Source organism: Sphaeramia orbicularis, unplaced genomic scaffold (assembly GCF_902148855.1).
Source record: "Sphaeramia orbicularis unplaced genomic scaffold, fSphaOr1.1, whole genome shotgun sequence".
Lineage (NCBI taxonomy): Eukaryota > Metazoa > Chordata > Actinopteri > Kurtiformes > Apogonidae > Sphaeramia > Sphaeramia orbicularis.
In genome coordinates, this window is record NW_021941583.1 from 315,525 (window position 1) to 340,564 (window position 25,040).

The window sequence follows — 25,040 nt, forward strand, 5'->3', positions numbered from 1 at the left end:
TGTGTTTTACAAATAGACTCTTAATTAAACTTCAGAGCCGTAATCTGAAATGACTTAAATCACATCTCATTTATATTTATCGATTATTTCCCCAGTACTTTCTTTTTTTAAACAGATGGAATTTTTAAGAGTTATAGTGATCTCACCTTTTGCATACTCGGAATTTTACTACTCTATAGTACTCTAGAATTTATAATAATTATATTTATGTTAAAATTTACATTTAGTAATACAGCATGCTAATTTAACACATTGATTACATGTCTATCCTACTTCAGTTCTGGTGTTTTTCCATCTTTAACTAGTTGGATTTTAATCCTTTGCGCAGACCAAACTCTTGTCAGACAGTCCGTTTCAGTATGAAAGGTCAAATCTTTAAGTCTGTACCACCTCTAAGTATCAGATCTGCTCATGACAAACCCAAAAGGTACCGTTTAGACCATGAAAGGCTGCTGACACTGTCTCCATGGATTCCACTGTAAACACTCTGACTGCGTCTGTCAGGAACTAGCACATGATGCTATTACACTCACTGTCATAGGCCTCAGTGTGATCATGGCAAAGCACAAAGCATCATAAAAAGGATACGGACACGCATCTTAAGCATTTTATGAGTAAAGCGTTTTTGTTTTTAGCATAATTTTGATTCTTTGAAGCTTTTATTGCTGACACATCTGGTATATAGTGCTGTACGTTACACATCTGTGTTCTGGAAACACTGGTATGACTGCCTCTTGAAAGTATAGAGGGTTTTTTTTTTTTTTGGATTGTAGCTGTCAGTTGTGTATAATGTACATGTGTGTAAGTGTGTATAATCTAGTTGTTGTTACCTGTTTAAAGTACAGAGCAGTGCTGCCTCTAGGCACATGCAACAGTTATCATGTGCTGTGTAAAAGCAGGTTAGATCCAGACACACAGTGAAGAGAAATATTTTTTTACTACTTATCACTGATTCGAACATCACTATACAAAGCTCATGGTCAAGGGAGGGACACCCCCCCCCCCCCCCCCTGCAAACCAACAAACCCACATGACAAACATGTCCTCACCACTGAACAATGTAAAGTACTAATAGCAGCAGTAATTCAGATATTTATATTACAAGTTTAACAGTTATTAAATTACTATTTGTAATATGAAATGTGTTCATATTCACTAACACAAAGAATAGTGAATCTGCTAGAGGTCGACTCGTCAATTAATCGACTCTTAAGAAACTCATAAGAAATCAACATTGGCAGGGAACAACCATCTGTGACTCTTAACTTCTAATAATATACATTTTTGAGCTATTATTGTCCCTCCAAGTCATTTATCTCAACAACGTTTACTACAGGATGTAACTGTTTCTTATATTTTAATCTGCTGTGTATGTTGAAAATTTCTCTGTGGGGATCATTTAAAGTTTATCCTAAATTACAACATTAGTAATAACTGATCTGCTGATTACACTGGTCTGCAATTTTTTAGAAATGATCTGCCTCAGACATTAAATGTGCTAAATGTTACATATTTTAATCAGATTAGTAGTTAAACTAATGACCACAGTGTTGGTTTGCTGATGTTTTCCAGGTATGTGATGGTGTGTTCTAACACGTGTGTTGGTTTGTGTCCATTTATACACAGATGTGTAAATGTTCCACTGGTAGAACCTGTCCAGTCCATTTATACACAGATGTTAAATGTTCCACTGGTAGAACCTGTCCAGTCCATTTATACACAGATGTTAAATGTTCCACTGGTAGAACCTGTCCAGTCCATTTATACACAGATGTTAAATGTTCCACTGGTAGAACCTGTCCAGTCCATTTATAAACAGATGTGTAAATGTTCCACTGGTAGAACCTGTCCAGTCCATTTAGAAACAGATGTGTAAATGTTCCACTGGTAGAACCTGTCCAGTCCATTTAGAAACAGATGTTAAATGTTCCACTGGTAGAACCTGTCCCGTCCATTTAGAAACAGATGTTAAATGTTCCACTGGTAGAACCTGTCCAGTCCATGTATTGTCATGTGCAGACAGTATTTGCAGTAGATCTGGTCGATCTGACACTAATATTTCTTTGGAGTTAAACCCATTCTATAATTAATTCTACAATTTCACATTTTGACCCCAGAATGTATCTGTGAAAAAACAACCAACCAACATTTAGGACTGGAATTGTCTATATGTAATATACATTTTTTGAACTGTTATTTTCTAACATCTGTGTATAAATGGACTGGACAGGTTCTACCAGTTGAACATTTACACATCTGTTTCTAAATGGACTGGACAGGTTCTACCAGTGGAACATTTAACATCTGTGTATAAATGGACTGGACAGGTTCTACCAGTGGAACATTTAACATCTGTGTATAAATGGACTGGACAGGTTCTACCAGTGGAACATTTAACATCTGTGTATAAATGGACTGGACAGGTTCTACCAGTGGAACATTTAACATCTGTGTATAAATGGACTGGACAGGTTCTACCAGTGGAACATTTAACATCTGTGTATAAATGGACTGGACAGGTTCTACCAGTGGAACATTTAACATCTGTGTATAAATGGACTGGACAGGTTCTACCAGTGGAACATTTAACATCTGTTTATAAATGGACTGGACAGGTTCTACCAGTGGAACATTTAACATCTGTGTATAAATGGACTGGACAGGTTCTACCAGTGGAACATTTACACATCTGTGTATAAATGGACTGGACAGGTTCTACCAGTGGAACATTTAACATCTGTGTATAAATGGACTGGACAGGTTCTACCAGTGGAACATTTACACATCTGTGTATAAATGGACACAAACCAACACACGTGTTAGAACACACCATCACATACCTGGAAAACATCAGCAAACCAACACTGTGGTCATTAGTTTAACTACTAATCTGATTAAAATATGTAACATTTAGCACATTTAATGTCTGAGGCAGATCATTTCTAAAAAATTGCAGACCAGTGTAATCAGCAGATCAGTTATTACTAATGTTGTAATTTAGGATAAACTTTAAATGATCCCCACAGAGAAATTTTCAACATACACAGCAGATTAAAATATAAGAAACAGTTACATCCTGTAGTAAACGTTGTTGAGATAAATGACTTGGAGGGACAATAATAGCTCAAAAAAAAGTGTGTGTATATATATATATATATATATATATTTTTTTTTTTATATATATATTTATATATATATATATATATATATATATATATATATATATATATATATATTTATATATATATATTTATATATATATATATATATATATATATATATATATATATATATATATAAAATTAAATTCTTTTATCCAAAACTGTCCGACAAATGTAGTGCAGAAACAAGTGCAATATTTGGATGTGAGCTGTAATAAAGTAGAAGTGTAATGTATTAAAATGTCAGCTGTAGTACTGGTACACTTCCTTTAATCTCCTAGAGCTGTACTGCATTCACTTTAATAGACTTTATTATCACAGGACACACTTGTATTTCAAATATGAGGGTTATATGATGTGTTTTTTGGATTGTGTCTTGATGTGAGGAATAGAATGAGGCTGTGACCTTTATATTTAGTTAAAAACCTTTTTTCCAAGCGTATCCTGTATAAATGGTGTTCTGTGTTTGGATAATATTGAGAGGCTGAATGGTTCTGAAGAGCCTCCACTGTGGGAGAGCTCTGCACTCCACAAAAACATTACATTTCCTTGAATTTAACGGCTACTCAGTACAAATCTTACCTTCATTTTATAATGCTTAAATAGAAAAGCCCAAATCATTTCTGAGCTGAAGCAGCTTTAAAAATGAAATGGGAGTGTTTTGTTGCTTATAAAATGCACTGGCCAATCTCTGTGGAAGGAGGCAGGTGAGCACAGAAGAGCGAAGGAGTTTGGTTGAAGTGGTGCTGAGTTTGGTTCAACACACTCTGAAAACTGCTCCAAGGTCTGTGCTCTCAGCTTTTATCTTCTAGTGCCCTTCCATTTTCCTGCTGCTGTGGACAGGAGGAACAGAGGACAAGTCTGGGCTTTGCTTTTTACTGCCTCTGTGTGGAGCTGATGTTGTATTTGTACTATGGATGGAACAATTACCGGTAGAACCATAAACCGCAGTAAAATTGTCAACAGTTAGTATTAGCGTTTAAATTCTAATTCTCATGATAACTGTGTTTGATTACTGCACTTTCAGGGGAAAAAACACCTACGTAAAGATCTGCTTTAATGTCAAATATTTGAGTATAGCTTTAATTTATTACAATTTTAATTTTCTATATCTAATATTTGGAACCAATATTCACTTTTAAAGTCTGTGAAAAGGTTCATTAAACATCTGTGTGTTATTTATGCAATAAATTATATACATTTTTCAAATCAGATTTTCTATGTTTTTTGTGTGTTTTCTGTCCTTTTGTGTTTTTATAGTAGGTTGAAGTGAAAAAATACTAGACAGATGATCTAGATGAAGTTGTGCTGAAAAAACAGATCCAAACATGGGTATAGTAAACATTTGTTTCTATAGTATATAAAGGCCAAATCAAAAGGACTGAAAAACAGACAGAATAGACTCAGACCACTAAGGGTTAATATGGGAATGTTTCTGACACAGAAGGGACAGTGGGACTGTTATTGTATTTGTTTGTGTTGTTGTTTTTCCAAATACAACTTGGTTAAATTCTTTCAGTGTGTGTATGAGTACTTTTGAACATTTGGAGCACAATTTCAATAATACTGTGATAATAATGATAACCGTGATAATATTGGTCACAATAACTGTGATATGAAATTTTCATGTCATTACATCCCTAATTTGTACTTTACTGATAGCGGTGATTGGACAGAACCTGGGGTGGGATCACTGATGTCCTAGTCAGCAGTGAAGTCCTCAGAGTCCTGTGACCTATGACCCTTGACCTCTGGTGGAAGGGGTTGGTGTGTAGTAACAGCTGACATGTGGGACAGTATATGCACCGTTTCACAAAGGCCTTTTTCTTAGACTAAATCCAGACGACAACGTTCCTGGTCTTTGTCTTTAGTGGACTCTAACAGTTTGTGGTCCATACTTGTATGGTTTCCATAAATGTGTGCATCCAGGTGGAACCGGTCCAACTGGGTCCAACAGTGTCATATGTAGTCCACACCTGTATGTGGAAGTGTCCACAAACACAGACAGAACCTATGGAGGAGACAGGAAAACTACAGAAGAACGCACTGAGCATGTGCAGGAGGTTCCGTCCTTGGTTTTCTTCTTCTGGTCGCATGGTCCTGTGGTTGTCATGGTTTCCATACAGTGGTGTCTGTCCTATCCATATGCCAACACCAGGGGGGCGGAGCCAACACCAGGGGGGCGGAGCTGGGACAGGTTTACGCTCTGGGACCCGTTCTACTAAAATACTGTTTCAGGCACCGACAACGCCAGTGTCATGTGACCAAAGGCCCAAACCAGAGTAAACTGTAGCGGACTGACATAATTTTGTTCTGATGTGTACAGGGCGTTAATTTTCAAACTAAATTTCACACAGGACTTTTGGACAACGTTTTGCATCGCTAATGTACATCTCTACACTCTGATTGCTTCTCAAAATCACCACATCAAACAAACATCTGATCTATCAAACATTTCTTTTGGATCGTTCCATCCCAGCTCACCTAGGTCTTCTAGTTCAGGTCATGGATTTTGTTAAATTTTCATCTGAAAACTTCACACAACGCCACAGGGCCTTCGAAGAGCCAGAATGGGTCATTACGAATCCTTCTTTAGTTATGCATGTCGGTCGGGGGGGGGGGGGGGGGGGGGGCCAGCTCGGCCGGTTTCCGTCCTACTATGGGGTACCGTGGAAGTGAAAATGAAACTTTACGCTCATTTATATTTTCCCTTCCTCCTGAAGCTTTGCAGACTTTCATTTGAGGGTGTAGGATGTTTGTCCCGGGCTGTTATATATTATGTATAATAAGTCTAATGCGACGGTGAATTTTTTTTTTGTATGAAATGTATGGTGTGGCAGCAGAACCACTGTATCCCCCTTCAGCACCAACACAGGTGACCCCCCAGGGGAAGAACCCTCTTGATTTGGGGTGTCCCATCAACATTATCACTTGTCCAAATAGGGGCGTTTCTGTTGAAAAATCCGTTTTTTTGGATGTTATTAATAGATATCGTCGGCCAATCAAGCTCAAATTTGGTTCATATCGATCATCCAAAATTAAGTTTGTATCTTTTATACATTGTGTCGTTTATAGATGGAGTTTTGTGGGAAGAAATGGGTTCTCTGACATTATTCTGCCACTATCAGGTCCATGTAGCTCAAATTGAGTTCATATCGATTTTCTGACAGTTTTTGTTGATAGATTTATATACATCGCAGAGGACTGGGGGGATTTGGGGTATATACCCCCGCTGTTGGCCCCCGACAGCGTAAGCTTTGTTTAAATGGCAGAAATGCAAAATGGAACACTTGACTCTCATCTACCATGTACCAAAATTTGGAAAAATTCAGAGCAGAAAAAAAACCCATGTACAAAAAACAACTGTCAGATTTGGATAAGTTTAATTTCAGTTAGTTCAAAGTTGTCATATTGATTTTATACTTAATTTGGCGTATGTCTTGGATGCTGTACCTGAACCATAGATTTTCTATAATCGGTGTGTGGTGGAACTGTAAGGTCACCCGTTGGTTTTTGAGCTATCGTTTTGAACCCAGTAGTTTATGATTTGTTGTAGTACCTGCTGATGTGTGATGTTATAAGTAAGGTTTCTCAAAGGACTTCTTTCACAGGACTTTTCTCCAACAGTTTGTTTTGCTGTTATAGTATTTCTATCAGAGATCTTAGGTGGAATATTAAGAAAAAGCCCTTTGAGAAACGGTGCATATAATATTACACATATCACCTGATTACAATTTGGTCATCTCTATGTTTTGGGAGCTATGAGTGACCATATTTGGACAAAAGGGGTGGATCCATGTGGGTCTGAGGTGATTGGATGCTGATTACAGACATTGTAAAATGGTAAACTCTGTCAGTCACTGCTTAACCTCCTAAGACCAGCTATGGGTTGATTGATTGATGTATTTATTCTGAATATGAATGTCAAAACAGAAGAAAATAAATAAAAAAACACTTAAACATAAGACTTATGATACATATTTGAAAAGGAGTGAGAAGAAGTATAACTTATAAACTCCCACCTCTTCTCCTTATATAATTAATAACAATAATAACCTTCCTAGTCTAAGCAGATCTATACTATATACCATAATATGACTGATATTTCTTATTAAATAAAATTTTCTGTCCACATTTGTGGACAAGAGTTTCACAACTTTATACAAAAAAAAAAGAGAAGAAAACTGTCCACCACAAAGGACATTCCATAAAAATGTTAAAAACTGCATCTGAAAAAACTGTTGCATCAGGATGTTTCCAATATAGGCCCTGATTGAATAAAAACAAAAAAAAAGCTGGTACTGTGCTGACATTTCCTGGGTCTGAGGAGGTTAAAGTAATTTTACCATCTTGTTAATGGAAAATTTAAACTACAGCTACAGTTGAGCTGTCAGGAAAAAAGTCTGGTAAAATAGGTATAAATGTACAGAAAGAAATAGAAATAAACAGAAAGTACTTGAGTGGGACTCGCCAGATGAATGAAATGTTGAATAAAGCCATTCTATTCAATTGTATTTATTTATTAATTTATGTATTTTTAGAGGTTCTCAGTGTTCGTCTACAGGGCCCAGGGCTTTTTAGAACCAACTCCAGCAGCTTTTGGTCATATTACAGATTTCAGATGCTTCCACATTGTCTTGGTTTTGGAGCCTAGAACCTTGTCCTTGGCCTAAACCTTGTACTGGTCGGAACACCCATTTCTGTGGCCAAATTTAAAAATATCCCAAGGCCTCCTATAGTGTTTAGTGCGAATATCACCCCCGTCCGCTGAAAAACAGACAACTGGTTAGGCTGTGAAGACATGTGATGAAGTGAAAAACTCAGAACTATATAAAGTACTATTTGTCGTGTAGACATTTATGATTCGACAAATTACCTTGAACTTAATGGAAGTTTTCTAGAAAATCAATGATGCAAACTTATGTAAAGCTGTAAATGTGGGTCAGCTGGCATAGGGTGACCCCCATCTAATTTTATTCAGCGTGGTGGGAGTGGTGTTGTTATAAGCGATCGCCATATCTCGTACCCATCTATGCAGTTGTAAAGAGACCTGTTCGGCCCCCCGAGGACTCGTTTTCACGGGACTAAAAATAGAGCGAACGGACGCCTGCCGCAACCATCAGAACAGACAATTACACACAGCACACACTGGAAGGACGGCATCACATGAATAAACATGTAGTAACACGTCCTGGTCCTAGAGCACACTGCTGGGGTTGGAGATCAACCAGTGGGTAAATGTTACTGTCACAGCTGACAGACTGGGTACCAAGGCTGGAAGAAAATATCAATTCCACAATATATCGCAATATTTCACTTCATGATACTGTATCGATATTAACAAGTACCGTATCGATATTTTTAAGTGTTTATTCAAATGCAGACATGGCAGAGCTTCATTTTTGTCGTTCTTTTTTGTTCATCACGCTCTTTTATTTCTATATTCACATGGGTATTTGACTCTGGTGTTTGTTTAGTACAACAGTAGTATTGTGATACTGCAGGTCATACATGTACAGGGTGGGGAAGCCAAATGTACACTGAACATTTAGTTGTTTTTTCTCAGCAGACACTACGTCAATTGTTTTGAACCCAAACATATACTGATGTCATAATCATACCTAACACTATTATCCATACCTTTTCACAAACTTCTGCCCATATGAGTAATCAGGAAAGCAAACGTCAAAGAGTGTGTGATTTGCTGAATGCACTCGTCACACCAAAGGAGATTTCCAAAATAGTTGGAGTGTCCATAAAGACTGTTTATAATGGAAAGAAGAGAATGACTATGAGCAAAACTATTACCAGAAAGTCTGGAAGATACTATTAAAGAAGAATGGGAGAAGTTGTCACCCCAATATTTGAGGAACACTTGCACAAGTTTCAGGAAGCGTGTGAAGGCAGTTATTGAGAAAGAAGGAGGACACATAGAATAAAAACATTTTCTATTATGGACATTTTCTTGTGGCAAATAAATTCTCATGACTTTCAATAAACTAATTGGTCATACACTGTCTTTCAACCCCTGCCTCAAAATATTGTACATTTTGCTTCCCCACCCTGTAGTTTTTTAAAAATTTGATAATGGTTATTTCAAGCATTCTAAAAGCACTTTTTAATGTCTGAAAGAGGCAAATGTATGTTTTTTTTATTGGGAATGCACAAAAATAATGTTCTCATGTCGGATGATTCAGGGACTGAACACTATGGATTCTTTTCACAATAGAATACGAACATTTAAGCAGGATCTGAAACTGTAATGTCTATAAAACATTATTTATTTATGTGGTTTTTTTTTGGACTGGTAAAACCGCATGTTAAAACTTTATTTATCCAAAATGCTGCACTATAAGTTTTTCCAGGAATTAATCTTTTAAAAAAAAGAAACAAAAAAAAAATATCGCCTTTTGAACAGTATTGTGATATATTGCGATAAATCGTATCGTAGTCTTAGTATTGTGATTTGTATTGTATGGCCAGATTCTTGCCCATACACAGCCCTGCTTGTTACCTTTTCTGGTTCTTTTTCATTTCTTCTTACAAGGTTGACTGCTCTGAATTCCTGATGATCAATTTTGTGTGTGTTGATGATGCAGCACATACAGTAACATGATAATCATATTTTTGATAGTCTGCATATTCTTTAACAGTGTAATATAATAGTAAAACACTCAGGTTAAGAGTTAGAAATGGGACTTCCTCATGCTTTATCTTTATATGGGGATAGTTCATGAACGGGACAATGAACACAAAGCAAATGGGTCAAAGGCCAAAATCGATGACACCCACTCGTGTCTTGAAATGCATCGTTTTTGCTACATTTGCGGCTAGCATCCACAATACACCAGTGTTTTAGGATGTGGGCTCTTAGAAACACGACTGGGTCTGTTTAAGTTTGGAAAATCAGACTGAAAGAGGAGAGTTTGGGAAAAGATGATGTGTGTCACTGCCCAATTTGTACCAGAAACTCTATTTATCCAACATGCATGCAAAACTGTCAATTCAGATGTGGAAAAGGCATTGAATATGTTCTAAGTTTAACAGAAGAACAGAAGATTTAATTGTTTATACAGTTTTTAAACTAACTTATTTTGTGATTTCTGCTCAGTTGGACTGAACTAGCACTTTTACATTTAGCACCTTTGGTTGAAGATGAAGTGGAAATGTGAAGTTATATTCATAATAATAATAGTAATAACAATAATGATAGTAACTTTATTTATATAGCATCTTTAAAAACTGAGTTTACAAAGTGCTTTGACAGACAAAACAAAGTGCACAACAGCAGAAAAAACAGCAGACAACACAACACAAAAAAGAGATAAGTACAGCAACATAAAAACAAGACTAACTGAATGTATCGTAGTGGAGAGGGCAGAAATAACAGAACACGATGGTGTCAGATCAGTGTGAAATGAAGGAGTGGAATAAAGCTACATCATGTATGTCAATATAAATGAAGAACCAAAACAGGGTCAAAATAAATATTCAACATTAAAACATTAAAAACATTAAAAAGAGGCAACATCACATGAAGGCGAGTCTACAAAAATGCATTTAAGAAGTGATTTAAAAGATGACACTGAAGTTATAACATAAAGTAAACGACATGCAGCAGTATTGTACCAAATGATTCAACTACATTGCTAACATTAGCTGCTAGTACTGTCATGGCAGTAACACAAATATACTTTTTGCATGCATATGATGAATTTTCCAGAAGTCTTTGAAACTTACAAAATTCTTAATTGTTCATTTCAGAAATGTGTATTAAGAAAGCTTGAACAACCTTTTACATAAAACAAATCTGTGTCACTTCCAAAACTTTTGTCCACAGCTCTACCTCAGTAGCAAATATTCATTGGTGGTAACCCAGTAGCTTCACTGTCAAGAAAATGGATTTGATTTAAAAAGTGGAGTTTATCATTACTGAAACTTACTGAAGCCAAATCTTTAAATTTTCCTTAAATTCCTTAAAGGAGTGATATTTAGCTTTTAAAAATGTTCTTCTTCCTTTTCCCTCATGTTCCTGTGGTCTCCATAAACTGTAAATGCTCTGCTTGGCTCTGAATTCTTCATTCATTCAACTCCACAGGTCCATCTGCAACACTGTTTATGACTAATGACACCACAAAGGTGGTTTGGAGCGCTGGCCCTTTAAATGCACAGGAGACACTTCAGGCCCCGCCCCCTCCAGGTGATTGGCTGTGCCTCTCTGTCCTGTTCAACCAATAACTGAACATTTTCAGTAATGGGCTCCAAGTTTGGACAGATTTTCAGTCTGGACTCCAACCACTGATGGCAACGAACAACTATGGAGAAAAACTGGAGAAATGTGGAAATGAAGTCTGGACCTGAAATGAGCAACTGAGGAGACGGAACCAGTTAGAGGCAACTAATGAAGAGGGAACCAGTTAGAGACGCAACTAATGAAGAAGGAACCAGTTAGAGAGGCAACTAATGAAGAAGGAACCAGTTAGAGAGGCAACTAATGAAGAAGGAACCAGTTAGAGAGGCAACTAACTAGAGACGGAACCAGTTAGAGACGCAACTAACTAGAGACGGAACCAGTTAGAGACGCAACTAATGAAGAAGGAACCAGTTAGAGAGGCAACTAATGAAGAAGGAACCAGTTAGAGAGGCAACTAATGAAGAAGGAACCAGTTAGAGAGGCAACTAACTAGAGACAGAACCAGTTAGAGAGGCAACTAATGAAGAAGGAACCAGTTAGAGGGGCAACTAATGAAGAAGGAACCAGTTAGAGAGGCAACTAATGAAGAAGGAACCAGTTAGAGAGGCAACTAATGAAGAAGGAACCAGTTAGAGACGCAACTAATGAAGAAGGAACCAGTTAGAGAGGCAACTAACTATAGACAGAACCAGTTAGAGAGGCAACTAATGAAGAAGGAACCAGTTAGAGAGGCAACTAACTATAGACAGAACCAGTTAGAGAGGCAACTAATGAAGAAGGAACCAGTTAGAGAGGCAACTAACTATAGACAGAACCAGTTAGAGAGGCAACTAATGAAGAAGGAACCAGTTAGAGAGGCAACTAATGAAGAAGGAACCAGTTAGAGAGGCAACTAACTAGAGACAGAACCAGTTAGAGAGGCAACTAATGAAGAAGGAACCAGTTAGAGGGGCAACTAATGAAGAAGGAACCAGTTAGAGGGGCAACTAATGAAGAAGGAACCAGTTAGAGAGGCAACTAATGAAGAAGGAACCAGTTAGAGAGGCAACTAACTAGAGACAGAACCAGTTAGAGAGGCAACTAATGAAGAAGGAACCAGTTAGAGAGGCAACTAATGAAGAAGGAACCAGTTAGAGAGGCAACTAATGAAGAAGGAACCAGTTAGAGAGGCAACTAATGAAGAAGGAACCAGTTAGAGAGGCAACTAATGAAGAAGGAACCAGTTAGAGAGGCAACTAACTATAGACAGAACCAGTTAGAGAGGCAACTAATGAAGAAGGAACCAGTTAGAGAGGCAACTAACTATAGACAGAACCAGTTAGAGAGGCAACTAATGAAGAAGGAACCAGTTAGAGAGGCAACTAACTAGAGACAGAACCAGTTAGAGAGGCAACTAATGAAGAAGGAACCAGTTAGAGAGGCAACTAATGAAGAAGGAACCAGTTAGAGAGGCAACTAACTAGAGACAGAACCAGTTAGAGAGGCAACTAATGAAGAAGGAACCAGTTAGAGGGGCAACTAATGAAGAAGGAACCAGTTAGAGAGGCAACTAATGAAGAAGGAACCAGTTAGAGAGGCAACTAATGAAGAAGGAACCAGTTAGAGACGCAACTAATGAGAAGGAACCAGTTAGAGAGGCAACTAACTAGAGACAGAACCAGTTAGAGAGGCAACTAATGAAGAAGGAACCAGTTAGAGAGGCAACTAATGAAGAAGGAACCAGTTAGAGAGGCAACTAACTATAGACAGAACCAGTTAGAGAGGCAACTAATGAAGAAGGAACCAATTAGAGAGGCAACTAACTATAGACAGAACCAGTTAGAGAGGCAACTAATGAAGAAGGAACCAGTTAGAGACGCAACTAATGAAGAAGGAACCAGTTAGAGAGGCAACTAATGAAGTTTTTGGCTTGTTTCAAGATTTGTTTTGTTCAGTTGGAGCCAAAGCCTCCTCCAGTGGACCCAGTGTAGATGCTGCTGTTCAGATCAGTGTAACTCAGATGTTGCAGATCTCTTGTGTGTAAATCAGTTCTTCTGTCTCAGTGTACAGTTCCTCTGGAGGTGGTTCTGTTGGAGTTTCAGTGGGATCAGATGTTTGGAACAGAAATGAGACAGATCCACTGGGTCAGAGTTAGATTTTTACAGTGGAAAACATGAGCCCTTTAAATGTCAGAAATGACTCCTTGAAAGGAAGGAGCATTTTCCTCCATGTATAAAACACATTGAATAGTTACAACACGTATATCCTACTATAATGGACGTTTCTGTGTCCGGCACGTGTCGCGATGTTGCAGCACAGGAGGGCGTACAGGTGCAGTGCCGCCGTTGCACCACGGGAGTGGCGCTATCGTCCAATGGCACCATGGGTACAATGGCGCTAGTATAAGTAATATACAGTATAATACAGTAAAGTAGTACCAGAGCAGACAGCAGCATGTCTGCCTGATTTGGTCTGATCAGTCATTATGTGTCCTTCCCTCATTGGCTGAGGCCTTGTCATGTGACAGCTGTGAGCCTTGACCTGCTGTTCATTCAACATGGACACTGAATGACATGTGATTCTGTGGCGGTTGTCTCCGCTGGCAGCTGTTGCGCACTTACCTCCTGGGTTTCATCACCATTCTACCGACTACGTTTCACGACCCTAAGCAGGTACAACCGGTAATTCGCCTCAGTTCCCTCCTCGTCATGTGACGTGTGTTTCAGGCACTTGAAAAACATTTGGAAGTCATTTGTGAGACTTTGCTAAAACTTGTGTGTGGGCCGAGGTCCTTTTCATCTTATACCAGGGGTCTCAAACTCAACTTACATGGGGGCCATTGGAGGTATAGTCTGGGTCAGGCTGGGCCGCATTAAGTATTCCACAAAAAATGGGCTTTCTTTACTTTACTCGCAGTTCGTAACATGCACTTTTTAATGAACTCCCCTTCTTTGAATGGCTTTCCGGCCCTAACTATCATCTCACCCACCATGTAGCTAGCTTCGACTGCTGCTTCATTCTCTTTGTTTGCTTTCTTGAATAACTCTTGTTGCCTCAATAGACACTTTTTAACACTGGTGACTTGGTTCTTTCTCTCTTCTCCCTGGTATTTTGGAAACTCCTCAGCATGTCTATTTGAGTAATGACGTCAGACAGCGGCACATTTTAGAGACATGACTGTTACTGGGCGATGGCAGATATTTTCCGTCCGCTTGGTGTCACTCTGGAATGTGTTTCAACTAAGTAGAGCTGCAACCGATTAATCGATTAGGTGCTTGAAGCGAATGCAAAAATGCACGATTCGATTAATTGACTTGAATTGATTGAAGGGAGATATTCTATTGCAGTTTTCCTGAACTGAAGCTTCTTTGTGCGTCACAATAAGTGTCCGTGTGAAACACAACAGTGGAACCAATGTTTAACAGCAGAGAAATGAAGGAAACAAAGCTGAAGATTCAGGAGAACTGTGGTTGAATTAATTTTTGGATCACTTTGAGTCGATTGATCGGTTGCAGCTCTACAACTAAGTGACTAATGTTCATACTTCCACAGGTACTTCGCAGTTGGCTAGCTTGACAACCGTTGACAACAAATGTCACCGGAAGCTGTCACAAGACTATCTACAGTAGCCCGTTAGCGATTAAAAATAAATAAAATAAAAGCGTGGCAAGACTCAGCAAAAAGGTGTGCTTGAGAACTATGTGAGGGCTGCACCAACGCTGAACTTTGATGTCAGGTAGAGGGCCACAAAATAGTCATCCTGCGGGCCGCAATTGGCCCCCTGGCCATGAGTTTGAGACCCCTGTCTTATACTATGATCAATGTATTCGTTCAGGCCTTATACTGGAAAGGGAACATGCTCTAGTTTCTATTTAGCATGTTGCTAAAACACAATTTAATCTGTGATGGCTCTGCTGTAATCCTAACCCTTCGACTGGTGGATGTTCAGTGAAGACGGACCTGCTCATGTCCAACAGTATGTTTAGGGAACTCATTTATTTAATCCTACATATCGGCTAAAATGTCCTTCGGGGGTCACATGAGTGTCCATTTGTGTCCAAAACAGTTGTCCTACAGTCACAGAAGTGTGTGTAAATATGCTAATCCATTTGTGCACAGACTACTGATATTCTCTGACAGTGGAAGCTCTATTTTCATAAATATTGGATTTGGAATAGCACTGGATGTGAAAACTTTTGCTGGTGGACGGACGTGACATTACCCATGATGCTCTGGTCAGTCCCAGTACTTTATTAGGATAAACTTCTAGACTTCCTATTGCTAATTGTGCTCTTCTTCATAAATGTTGGTATTGTGGATCTAAAACAATCCCAGCTGACACAAAAAACACTAAATGTGTCAGTGGACGGATGTGACATGGTTGTTGTGGATCCCATCATACTGATGCTCGCAGCCATGTCAGCGTTTACACTAATGATCCCTGTGCAAAAACTAGGAGCACTATTATTTATTGGATAGTTTAGCATCAGACTAAAGAGGAAAAGATCAATCTAGAATTGTTCTTTGTGTCTAAAAATGCTTCTTATTGTAAAAGTGTTGATGTAAACAGTGCTGTGTGCCATTCTTCATGTATGTATGGTGGAACAGAAGCAGGATGGATCAGCACCATACTCCAGATTGAACCTGTACAAATAAAACATGTGATATGGAGGAGAGAATCTGGGAAGAAAACTGGGGAATCCAAAAGAAGAGAAGATTTGTTTTTCAGCTCAGTTCAGTTCAAATAGAACTTGCCCATTTGTGACATGAAAAATATTGCATTAATTGTGCTGAAATGGTTCATTTTGGAGCTGAAAACATAGTTCATATGAGCATCAACATGTTGAACAGAACTGAAATCCTGTCCATTTGAACAACTGTCATTTACCAACACAAAGTTCCTTTGGATTCACTGAGACTGATTTAATATGAACACAGACACAGAAGAGCTGTGAGCACACTGGAGCCGTCCTGCGTATATGTTGTGTACTTCCAGATGACTCCATGCTCGTAGCTGTGCCTGTGTTGGACTCCACACATGAACAGCGACAGCCCTGAGGTGTCTGGTGACGGCCAGCTGCTCAGTTTAGGGTTACACACCGACCGTCTACATTGCATACATACACGCACATACACAGAGCCTGCACTGACTTGTCCTGTATCCAGATAAGTGAACTTGGAGCGAGTCAATGCTGTTACTACATGGAACAGACAGAGATGCACATGTATAGAAGCCAGATAACAGTTACACAACGCACTACTGAACTGGTTTGTCTCTCTCATGACCTGAGGGATTGCATAAGCAGCCATCTGAATATAGAATGACAGACAGTAAGAATTGTGGTGCTTGAATGTAATCAGTGCAGACACTATACACAAGCTGTATGACCCTGTTGTTTACGTCTGTGTATATAATGTGTACCACCTCTACACTAAGAATACAGTTGGAGCCGTTGTGTTCGGATTTGTCCTGTTTTAGAATAATCAGGGTTTCAAGTTATGTTTGGCAGAATTTATGGCATGGTGCGGATTGAAAAGATGTCCTACAATATGACAAAGAGGAACTTGTTCATCATCGGCACCCTCAAGGGAAAAGGGGAATAAAAAACCGCATGAAAGTGGAATTTTGTCCCAAAGTTTGGACTTGTTTATGTGGAAAGTCCAGCTGTGTTCAGATAGAGCAGACAGTGGCCTTCAGATCAACAGCACAGCTTTGGAAATACAGTCCACAAATGATTTCACAGAATGCAATGATTTTAGTTTTATTTAATATTACCCTTTGGTTTTTGTTTCCAGTTTGGCATTTTTTTCAAGTGCTCAAGTAGCTTTAGTCAGTTTCAGTCGCAGAAAATGCTTAAAAGTGGAGTAACTTTTTTTTTTTTTTTCACTTTTTTTTTTATTGTTTGATTTCTATACAATACAAACAAACATGAGGGACATTTGGGATGCATTGACCATAATAAACCTTTGTGTCTAACAGCTGGTTGAAGTAATGTGATGTTGAAATGAAAATTGTCCATTTCTTCCATTTGTCCTGACTCCTGCTCTTCTTTAGTTTCAGTCTGTGGATCAGAATCTCCTTCTGAAATATTCCATTCACAGTTTGGATCCAGTCGTTAGTTGTAGGTGGTTCTAATCTGCACCATTTTTGGTAATAGCCTTTTTACAGGCTTATAATAGTATTTTAAACAAATATAATTTTTCTTACATTATTACCAATAGGGGTGTTAGAAAATATCGGTTCTGCAATATATTGCGATATTTCATTTCACAATACTGTATCGATATTAAAAAGTACTGTATGGATATTTTTAGGTATTTATTCAAATGCAGATTTTGTGGAGGCTCATTTTTGTTTTTTTGTTTTTTGTTTTTGTTTATATTTCATTTATTCTTATTTAGCACTGTTTTATTCAATAATGTTCATTCCTTTGTTGGATTGAACTCCAATCCTGTTCTGATGTTAGCTGTGAACTAATAGAATCTGAACATTTGAACAGGATCTGAAACTGGAATGTCTGGAAAACACAATTTCAGTTTGAACACAGTTGGAACATTTTGTGATAGAACATTAGATCCTGTTAGGATCAAATACAAATGTGTTTAGGATTTGGGCAGATTTCTTGCTGGAATTCAATTCTTCCAGGAAATAATCACTTTAAAAAAAGAGACAAACAAAAAAAATTGCCTTTTTAACAGTATCATGATATATCGTATCATGATCCTAGTATTGTGATTTGTATCTTATCGCCTGATTCTTGCTGATACACAGCCCTATTACCAATAATACATCCAAAATACATCACCAAACATGTTTTAGGGATTACATAACCCAATATCTGAACAATCGTTGAATATATTTTATCTCAAAATGATGCAAGTTTAGGACAAAGTCAAAAGATGTGTTTGTTTACACTGACATCTGCACATTCTGTCCAACAGGGTTGAACTGTGGACACATATTAGCTGTAAGTTTAGCTGTTATGAAAAATCCAATTATATTTTTCCAGCGATGTTCCCTCCATGTTCTTGAAGAAGCGGTTGACTGTTGAGTTCTCCACATGTTGATCCATTCCTCCGAGACACACATTCCTAGTTCTTTCTCCCCATTTCTGTGTCACATCCAAAGTGTTCCAACCTCAGTTCCCCATTAAATGTTTGTAAAGAGCAGATATAATTTTGTATTTAAAAGTGGAGTAACTTTAAAAATCCGGGGCCACACATTATCGGCTGACTAACACGTTACAAATGTGGCTGTGCACAAGTTTGTGTGTTCATATTCTCCTGCACATTCACAGTCATGTACAATTATTCAGTCTATTGTGTAATGTAATGCTGCTGGCTGAATGAGGAGTGAGTGATGATTAGAAAAAACAGTGTAAAATAGAAAAATAAAACTTTTTTTTTTTTTAACCCTATGCTTTAAAGCCCACATACACCCACCCACACCAATAGGTTAGTGTTGGGGCGTTTCACACTGTACTCGAGTCCATATCTGAGTACGCTGGACCCTGAAGTCCACTAAATTTTATCAATGTAAAAGGTGTAAAGCACTTGAGGGGTTGAAATTAACCTCCTCAGACCAGGAAATGGCAGCAGTACCAGCTTTTTCTGTTTTTTATTAAATCAGTGCCCATATTGGAAAACATCATGATGCAACAGTTTTTCAGGTGCAGTTTTTAAAATTTTATTTAATGTCCTTTGTGGTGGACAGTTTTCTTTTCTTTTTTTTTTTTGTGTAAAGTTGTGAAACTGTTGTCCACAAATGTGGACAGAAAACCCAGAGCTGGGTCTGAGGAGGTTCAATAAGTTTATTCTTCTTCCTACTCCTTTTGACCATATGCAAAATTTGGTCTTGCACATACTGGAAGATAGATTGTTCATATAAATGTTATTTTGTTTTGGTCTTAATCTGCTTCATTTTGTTTTATTTGTTTCTTTGCGTGTTCTAAATAAATAAATAAATACATACATACATACATAAATGCATTCATGCAAACATTCCGTGCTTGAGTACCGTAACCCGAGTCCAGATGAGAAGGTTGTCCTGGGTCTGGACTGCGTGGACTCCAGTACGGTACGGTGCAGTGTGAAAGCGATCCGGGCCCGACACCGGAAATGACCCATCACCACTCCGACAGTGGAAGTGACTTAAAGGTGCGGGAGATTTTCGTGACCAATTTTTCCTCAGATCTGTCCATGCCTCAGTCAGATCCTCAGTGTCATTGGTCTGTTGGTCTGTCTGTCATTCCTCAGCTGAATCTCTTCCTCAGTCTGAACAGTTTCTTAGTTCCATCCACCACAAACAAACCATGTGTTTACATTCAGAGTCAGGAGGAACTGGACATCTGAGGAATTTGGTCATGATGTGCATTGTGGGAAACGAAGGCTCACCATATGATATTATATGGATGAAACAAACACGTGCGGAAACGGCTTAAATGCGGCAACAGCTGGAGGAATATGCATAGAGGGGAGGGAGCTCCTGGCCGTTTCTGCCTCATGTCTGTTCCAGCTGAAGCTGTCTGACAGCGGAACGAACCGGTGTTTCCCACAATGCACGTCGCAACAAAATTCCTCAGATGGTCGAGTTACCTCGTGGTTCTGCTCATAAACACATGGTTGTTCGTGGTGATGGAACTAAGAAACTGTTCACCATGAGGAAGAGATTCAGCTGAGGAATGACAGACAGGACGAACAGGCGAATGAAACTGAGGACAGGACTGAGGATGGACAGATCTGAGGAAACACTGGTGATGGAAGTCTGCCGCAGCTTTAATCATGAGACCATAGACGGTGCTCCTGTTGTCTCCTGAAAACACCTTTGGATCTGTGCGGCGCAGGCTCGCCTTACCGGGCCGAACCGCTGGGTGATTTCACAGGGACAGTGAAGGTGGCTCTTCTTCACTCTGCCTCAAACAGGATAACAGAAAAGGATTACACCGTTGTAGACAAATGAACAGAACAGTCGCTCGGTTGAGTGACGTAAGGGTGTGTCTTCCTCTGACTTCCATGTTTATTGGATAGCGACCGAATTCCTTCCACAACCCTCCACCTACTGTTTAGACCAGTGGTTCTAACCTTGTGGCAGTACTGAATCCCACCAGTTTCATATGCGCATTCACCGAACCCTCTTTATTAAAAAATACAATATGATTTTTTTTTCAAATTCAAGACACAGGCATATGGTTTTACTGGTGTAACAAAATGAACCGTGCATTAACAGCACTGTGTTCAAAGACAAAACCAATACAGTGCATGAACTTACAACAATTCATACCTTTCACAAAGACTCGACCTTTTTTAATCCAACCACAGTGAAATGGTTTTAATTTTTAACCTTATGTATTCCAATAATGAACTTATTGTATTTATGCTATTTATCATTTTAACATTTTAACACACACCCATCACCTATTTCCATCAGGCTACAATAATAACGAATATTTACTGCAAATCAGTGACTTCTGCTGTTGTGTATGTGTATGTGTAGGCCGTCAGGTAAACCCGTTTTTGTTTCATCTCGCTCCGAACTTTCCAAACCACGCAATTTTGACATAAAAAAAAAGATAATTGCATGTAGTGTATCAAAAAAAAAAGTTCTTGTTATACTCCTTCAGTATTTTTGTGATTGTTGTTTTATTACGGCACTAGCTCAGCTTTAGCGAAATGCGATTTCTCCATCCGCAACGGTGCGTCGGTCGTCACATGATTGTAACTGACCAGTGCGGTGACCGAAAAATGTAAACAAACGCTACACATGGCTGCCTCCATGGTTAACAGGAAGTAGCAAAAGTCATAACAACGATGTGGAAAATACTCAAATAATTCATCGTCAGACGAGTGGAAGAGATTATAAACACTTCCGGATGTGTTGTAGTGGTATAAGCAACAACAATACACCGTGTATATTGGATGTCAGTCAGAGAAAGAGTCTCCGAAGCCGTTTGTTTACATACACGGACCTAGCCCGACACACACACCCGACTAATGAGTCGAGTGTGTGTCTTGACCTCCGCCGAACCCCTGAGACTGACTCACCGAACCCCTAGGGTTCGATCGAACCCAGGTTAAGAACCACTGGTTTAGACCCTTTAACATCCACTTGTACTCGGGCACGGGCCGCGGTACGTTATGAACGCAACATCACATTGTAGGTCCTGCAAAAGTTTGAAAGTTTAAAGTTTGATGTTTGCACTATGGATACTTGTCACTTTATTTTATTCTATTTTTCTATTTATATATATATATTATATGTGTGTAAATATGTATGCCTAATGCCAAGAGCTGCTGGACGAAATTTCATTGTGCCTCGCATAATGACAAAGATTCTATTCTATTCTATTCTATTCTATTCTATTCTATTCTATTCTATTCTATTCTATTCTATTCTATTCTATCTGCAGGAAAGGTGTGAGCGTATCCAGGTACAGCAGGCATGTGGATACTCAGTGTGAAAGCACCGTTAGTGTCAGTTAGGGACAGAGCCGTATGAACATTTCATATCATGGTTATTGTGACCAAAATTATCAAAGAAATCATTATAATCGCAGTATTATTGAAATGTGCTCAAAATGTTCAAAAAGTACTGATACACACACTGAAGTAATTTAACCAACTTGTATTTTGAAAAAAACAAACAAAAAAACCCAAATAGAATAATAGGCACAATGCACTTTCTGTTGCAGAAACGTTCAAATATTAACATGTAAACATCAAACATACACATGTGCATTAAAGATGGAACCTTATGGACACTGTTTGACCATTTTCCAGATCAAGTTTGAGTTGTTTGTGCATTAATCAAACACAGTTATCATGATAATTAGAATTTAAACGGTAATACTGACCGTCTGCGATTTTATTGCCGTTTATCGTTATACCGGTAATCGTTATGTCCCTAGTGTCAGTAGAAGTAGAGCTGCGCAGTATATGGTTTGAGCATCGACATTGCGATGTGCGTGTGCGCAATAGTCACATTGCAGGTCCTGCAATGTAGGAGGTAAATGAACTGAATGTGTTCTCATCTAAGTTCATCCTGGGGACTGGACACACACTGCACACAGAGGTCCACCAATCACAGCCCTGCTTAATCAGTTTGGAGTGAGTCGCTGGTAACAACATTGAAAAACGAGCAATGAACCAGAGAAAAATCACCGTAAATGAAGACTTGGTGCCAAAAAGAAAAGCACTGTCAGTTGTGTGGAATTATTTCAGCTACAGATGGATGAAACTGAAACGTGTTCTGAGCCCACAGTGTCTGACAGCCGTCCACAAAATGACAGGAAACAACTAGTTTGAACATTTACGTCGGCACCACACAGATATCATATCCTCCTGAGTAGTTTTGCATATCGCAATATCTATCGGAGGGTTATGAAAAATCTAGTGCTGGGCAACAATTGAAATTTTTAATCACAATTAATCGCGTGGATTTCTGTGATTAATCGCGATTAATAGTTATATGGGGGGTTTTGCCAGCATCAACAGCGTGTATTTCCTTTCAGTGATATTTCAGACTGCAGTACTCCGCTGATAAAATAATTGCACATGTCAGTGCTTCCAAACACCTGTGTCCCCCCCCCCCCACCATCTGAAGACATTTCAAATGCAAATGTCCATGGAACAGACCGCTACTGTTACACATGTTTATGTCTACACAGGTTTATTTACACTTGTGAGTGACTGACAGGAGTCTTAAGCCCTCCCCAAATGCTGTCATTGGTTGAAACGCAAGATGACACCGATTGTCAAACCAACCCTGATCCACATCCCCGTTCCAAAAAAACCCCCCAAAAAAACCAACATCCTCCTGTTCCTGTGACCCATGATTTACCTACGAGTGTTCACAGAGCCACAGCAATGCACTGAAAAAAGAATATGTGATGTTCAGGTGTTCAAAGTAAACAAAGGGGGCCCTCTAGTGGTCAGAATAAGTGTCACTAACGTATGTTTTGTCCTTGCGGTGTTCCCGTAGTCAGTTCAGACATAAGAAGGAACTAACAGACACGTTTCTTTCACTCTGTTTGTATGGCCCCAAAAACGTTTGCCTGTGAGTATTTTCTGTTCAGTTGTTGTCAGAATGAATAGTATCAAATATCTCTGATGTGAAACTTTGTTTCTGGATAAAAAGACGTTGTAAATCTTAAATTAATCTGTAAATGCTAATCGTTAGCGTGTCTATAGATTTTCCCATTCAAGTTAGCATCGAGCTAGCGGTCTTTTCCCCATTCATTTAAATGTATAATGCCATGTAAATGTACTAAGGCAGTGAACAGAACTCAGACATGTTTAGTTTGTATGTGTCAGTTTTACAGTGAGTCTACAGGAACAGATCTGGACACAAGTTTTGGGCGTCCGTCTTTTCTTGTTAAACCTGTTATCTATCTGCAGCTAATCGCTACACACACACAAGCAGAAGAATAGGAGTTAGAATAAAACGGCATTAACAGAAGAGAAAAAAAAATTCTTGGCGTTATTTAATGAATGCATTAACGTGGTAATAACATGTTAACTTGCTCAGCCCTGAAAAAAATCACAATGTCAGTTTTTTCCGATATCGTGCAGCCCTAAGTAGAAGTGTCTTTGTGTGTGCTTTGCCCAGAGTGCTGTTTGTCAGGCAGAAGGGTACCATCCTTTGGCTAGTGCAGTAAGTGAGAAGAGCAGAATGAAGCGTAGATGTGTCCTTTCTATACTGCTGTGTCCACGTATGACCTCAGCCTTCCAACCACCTGGGGAAAACTCCCAAATGGGCTGATTAGATTAACGGGCAATCAGCAATGAAATAAAAGCTGGGTTTTGTTCAGGATTCCACTCAGCTGATTAGTCAATGTGAGCTCAGAACCAAAACAGCCCCCTACCAAGGTTAGAATAGTTTTGGATTTTTCATTATACTTTAGTTTTATTTAGTTTTGGCTTTTTTTTCTCTAATTCAGTTTGTTTTCATTAGTTTTTAGAGCAGGTTTGCTAGTTTTTATTAGTTTTAATTTTTTTTCTAAATGCTTAGTTTTAGTTTAATTTTAGTTTTTTCTTATCTTTTATCTTCCTCACCATCGTATTCAGAGAAATTAGTGATGCGCGGATTGCCAGGTAGAGTGGGGACGAGAAGCCGACTCAGAACAACTAGTGACGGACCGTGACGGGCTGAAAGACGATTTGATATCAATCTGACACTGACAAAGATGAAAACGACAGGAATTTTATCCATAATTTTTATTCATTTTAGTTAGTTTTGTAAACACACAACACAGTTTCAGTTGATTATGTTTTTTTTTCTTCTTTTAATTATAATTTTTATTTATTTCAGTTAATGAAATGCTTTTCAATTGTAGTTTTTGTCATTTGGCTCCTTTTGGTTAACAATAATAACCTTGCCCCCTACTCCAACTGTGTCAGATCCACTTTGTTGAGGACTTCCCTCCTCACATAGAATTATCTGGCCACATTGTTCAATTACACTCTGTATTTCTGTTCTCTTAGGCCACGGCAAGAACCACAAGGATGCCGCATCAGTGCGAGCCACACACCCCATCCCTGCCGCCTGTGGGATTTACTACTTTGAAGTCAAGATTGTCAGCAAAGGCCGAGACGGGTAAGCAGAACCTCCGCTGGCAGCATGGGTGTGTGTGGGCCACAGTCTGTGTACAGTGACGGCTCAGTTTATTTCTATACACATATATTTGTGTCATCAGTAAAACCAAGAACAC

At 38.8% G+C, this 25,040-nt stretch overlaps 1 protein-coding gene across 1 annotated transcript in view; it reads left to right on the top strand.

The window, feature by feature from the left end:
* The window catches only part of LOC115416262 (ran-binding protein 10-like), a gene marked incomplete at its 3' end in the record, with an annotated part of 28,441 nt that extends 3,516 nt beyond the window's left edge, over positions 1-24,925 (top strand). The window contains exon 2 of the mRNA XM_030130009.1: positions 24,814-24,925. Within this exon, the coding sequence (XP_029985869.1) occupies positions 24,814-24,925 (112 nt within the window). The remainder of the gene's footprint in view (positions 1-24,813) is intronic.
* Positions 24,926-25,040: the final 115 nt, after the last annotated feature.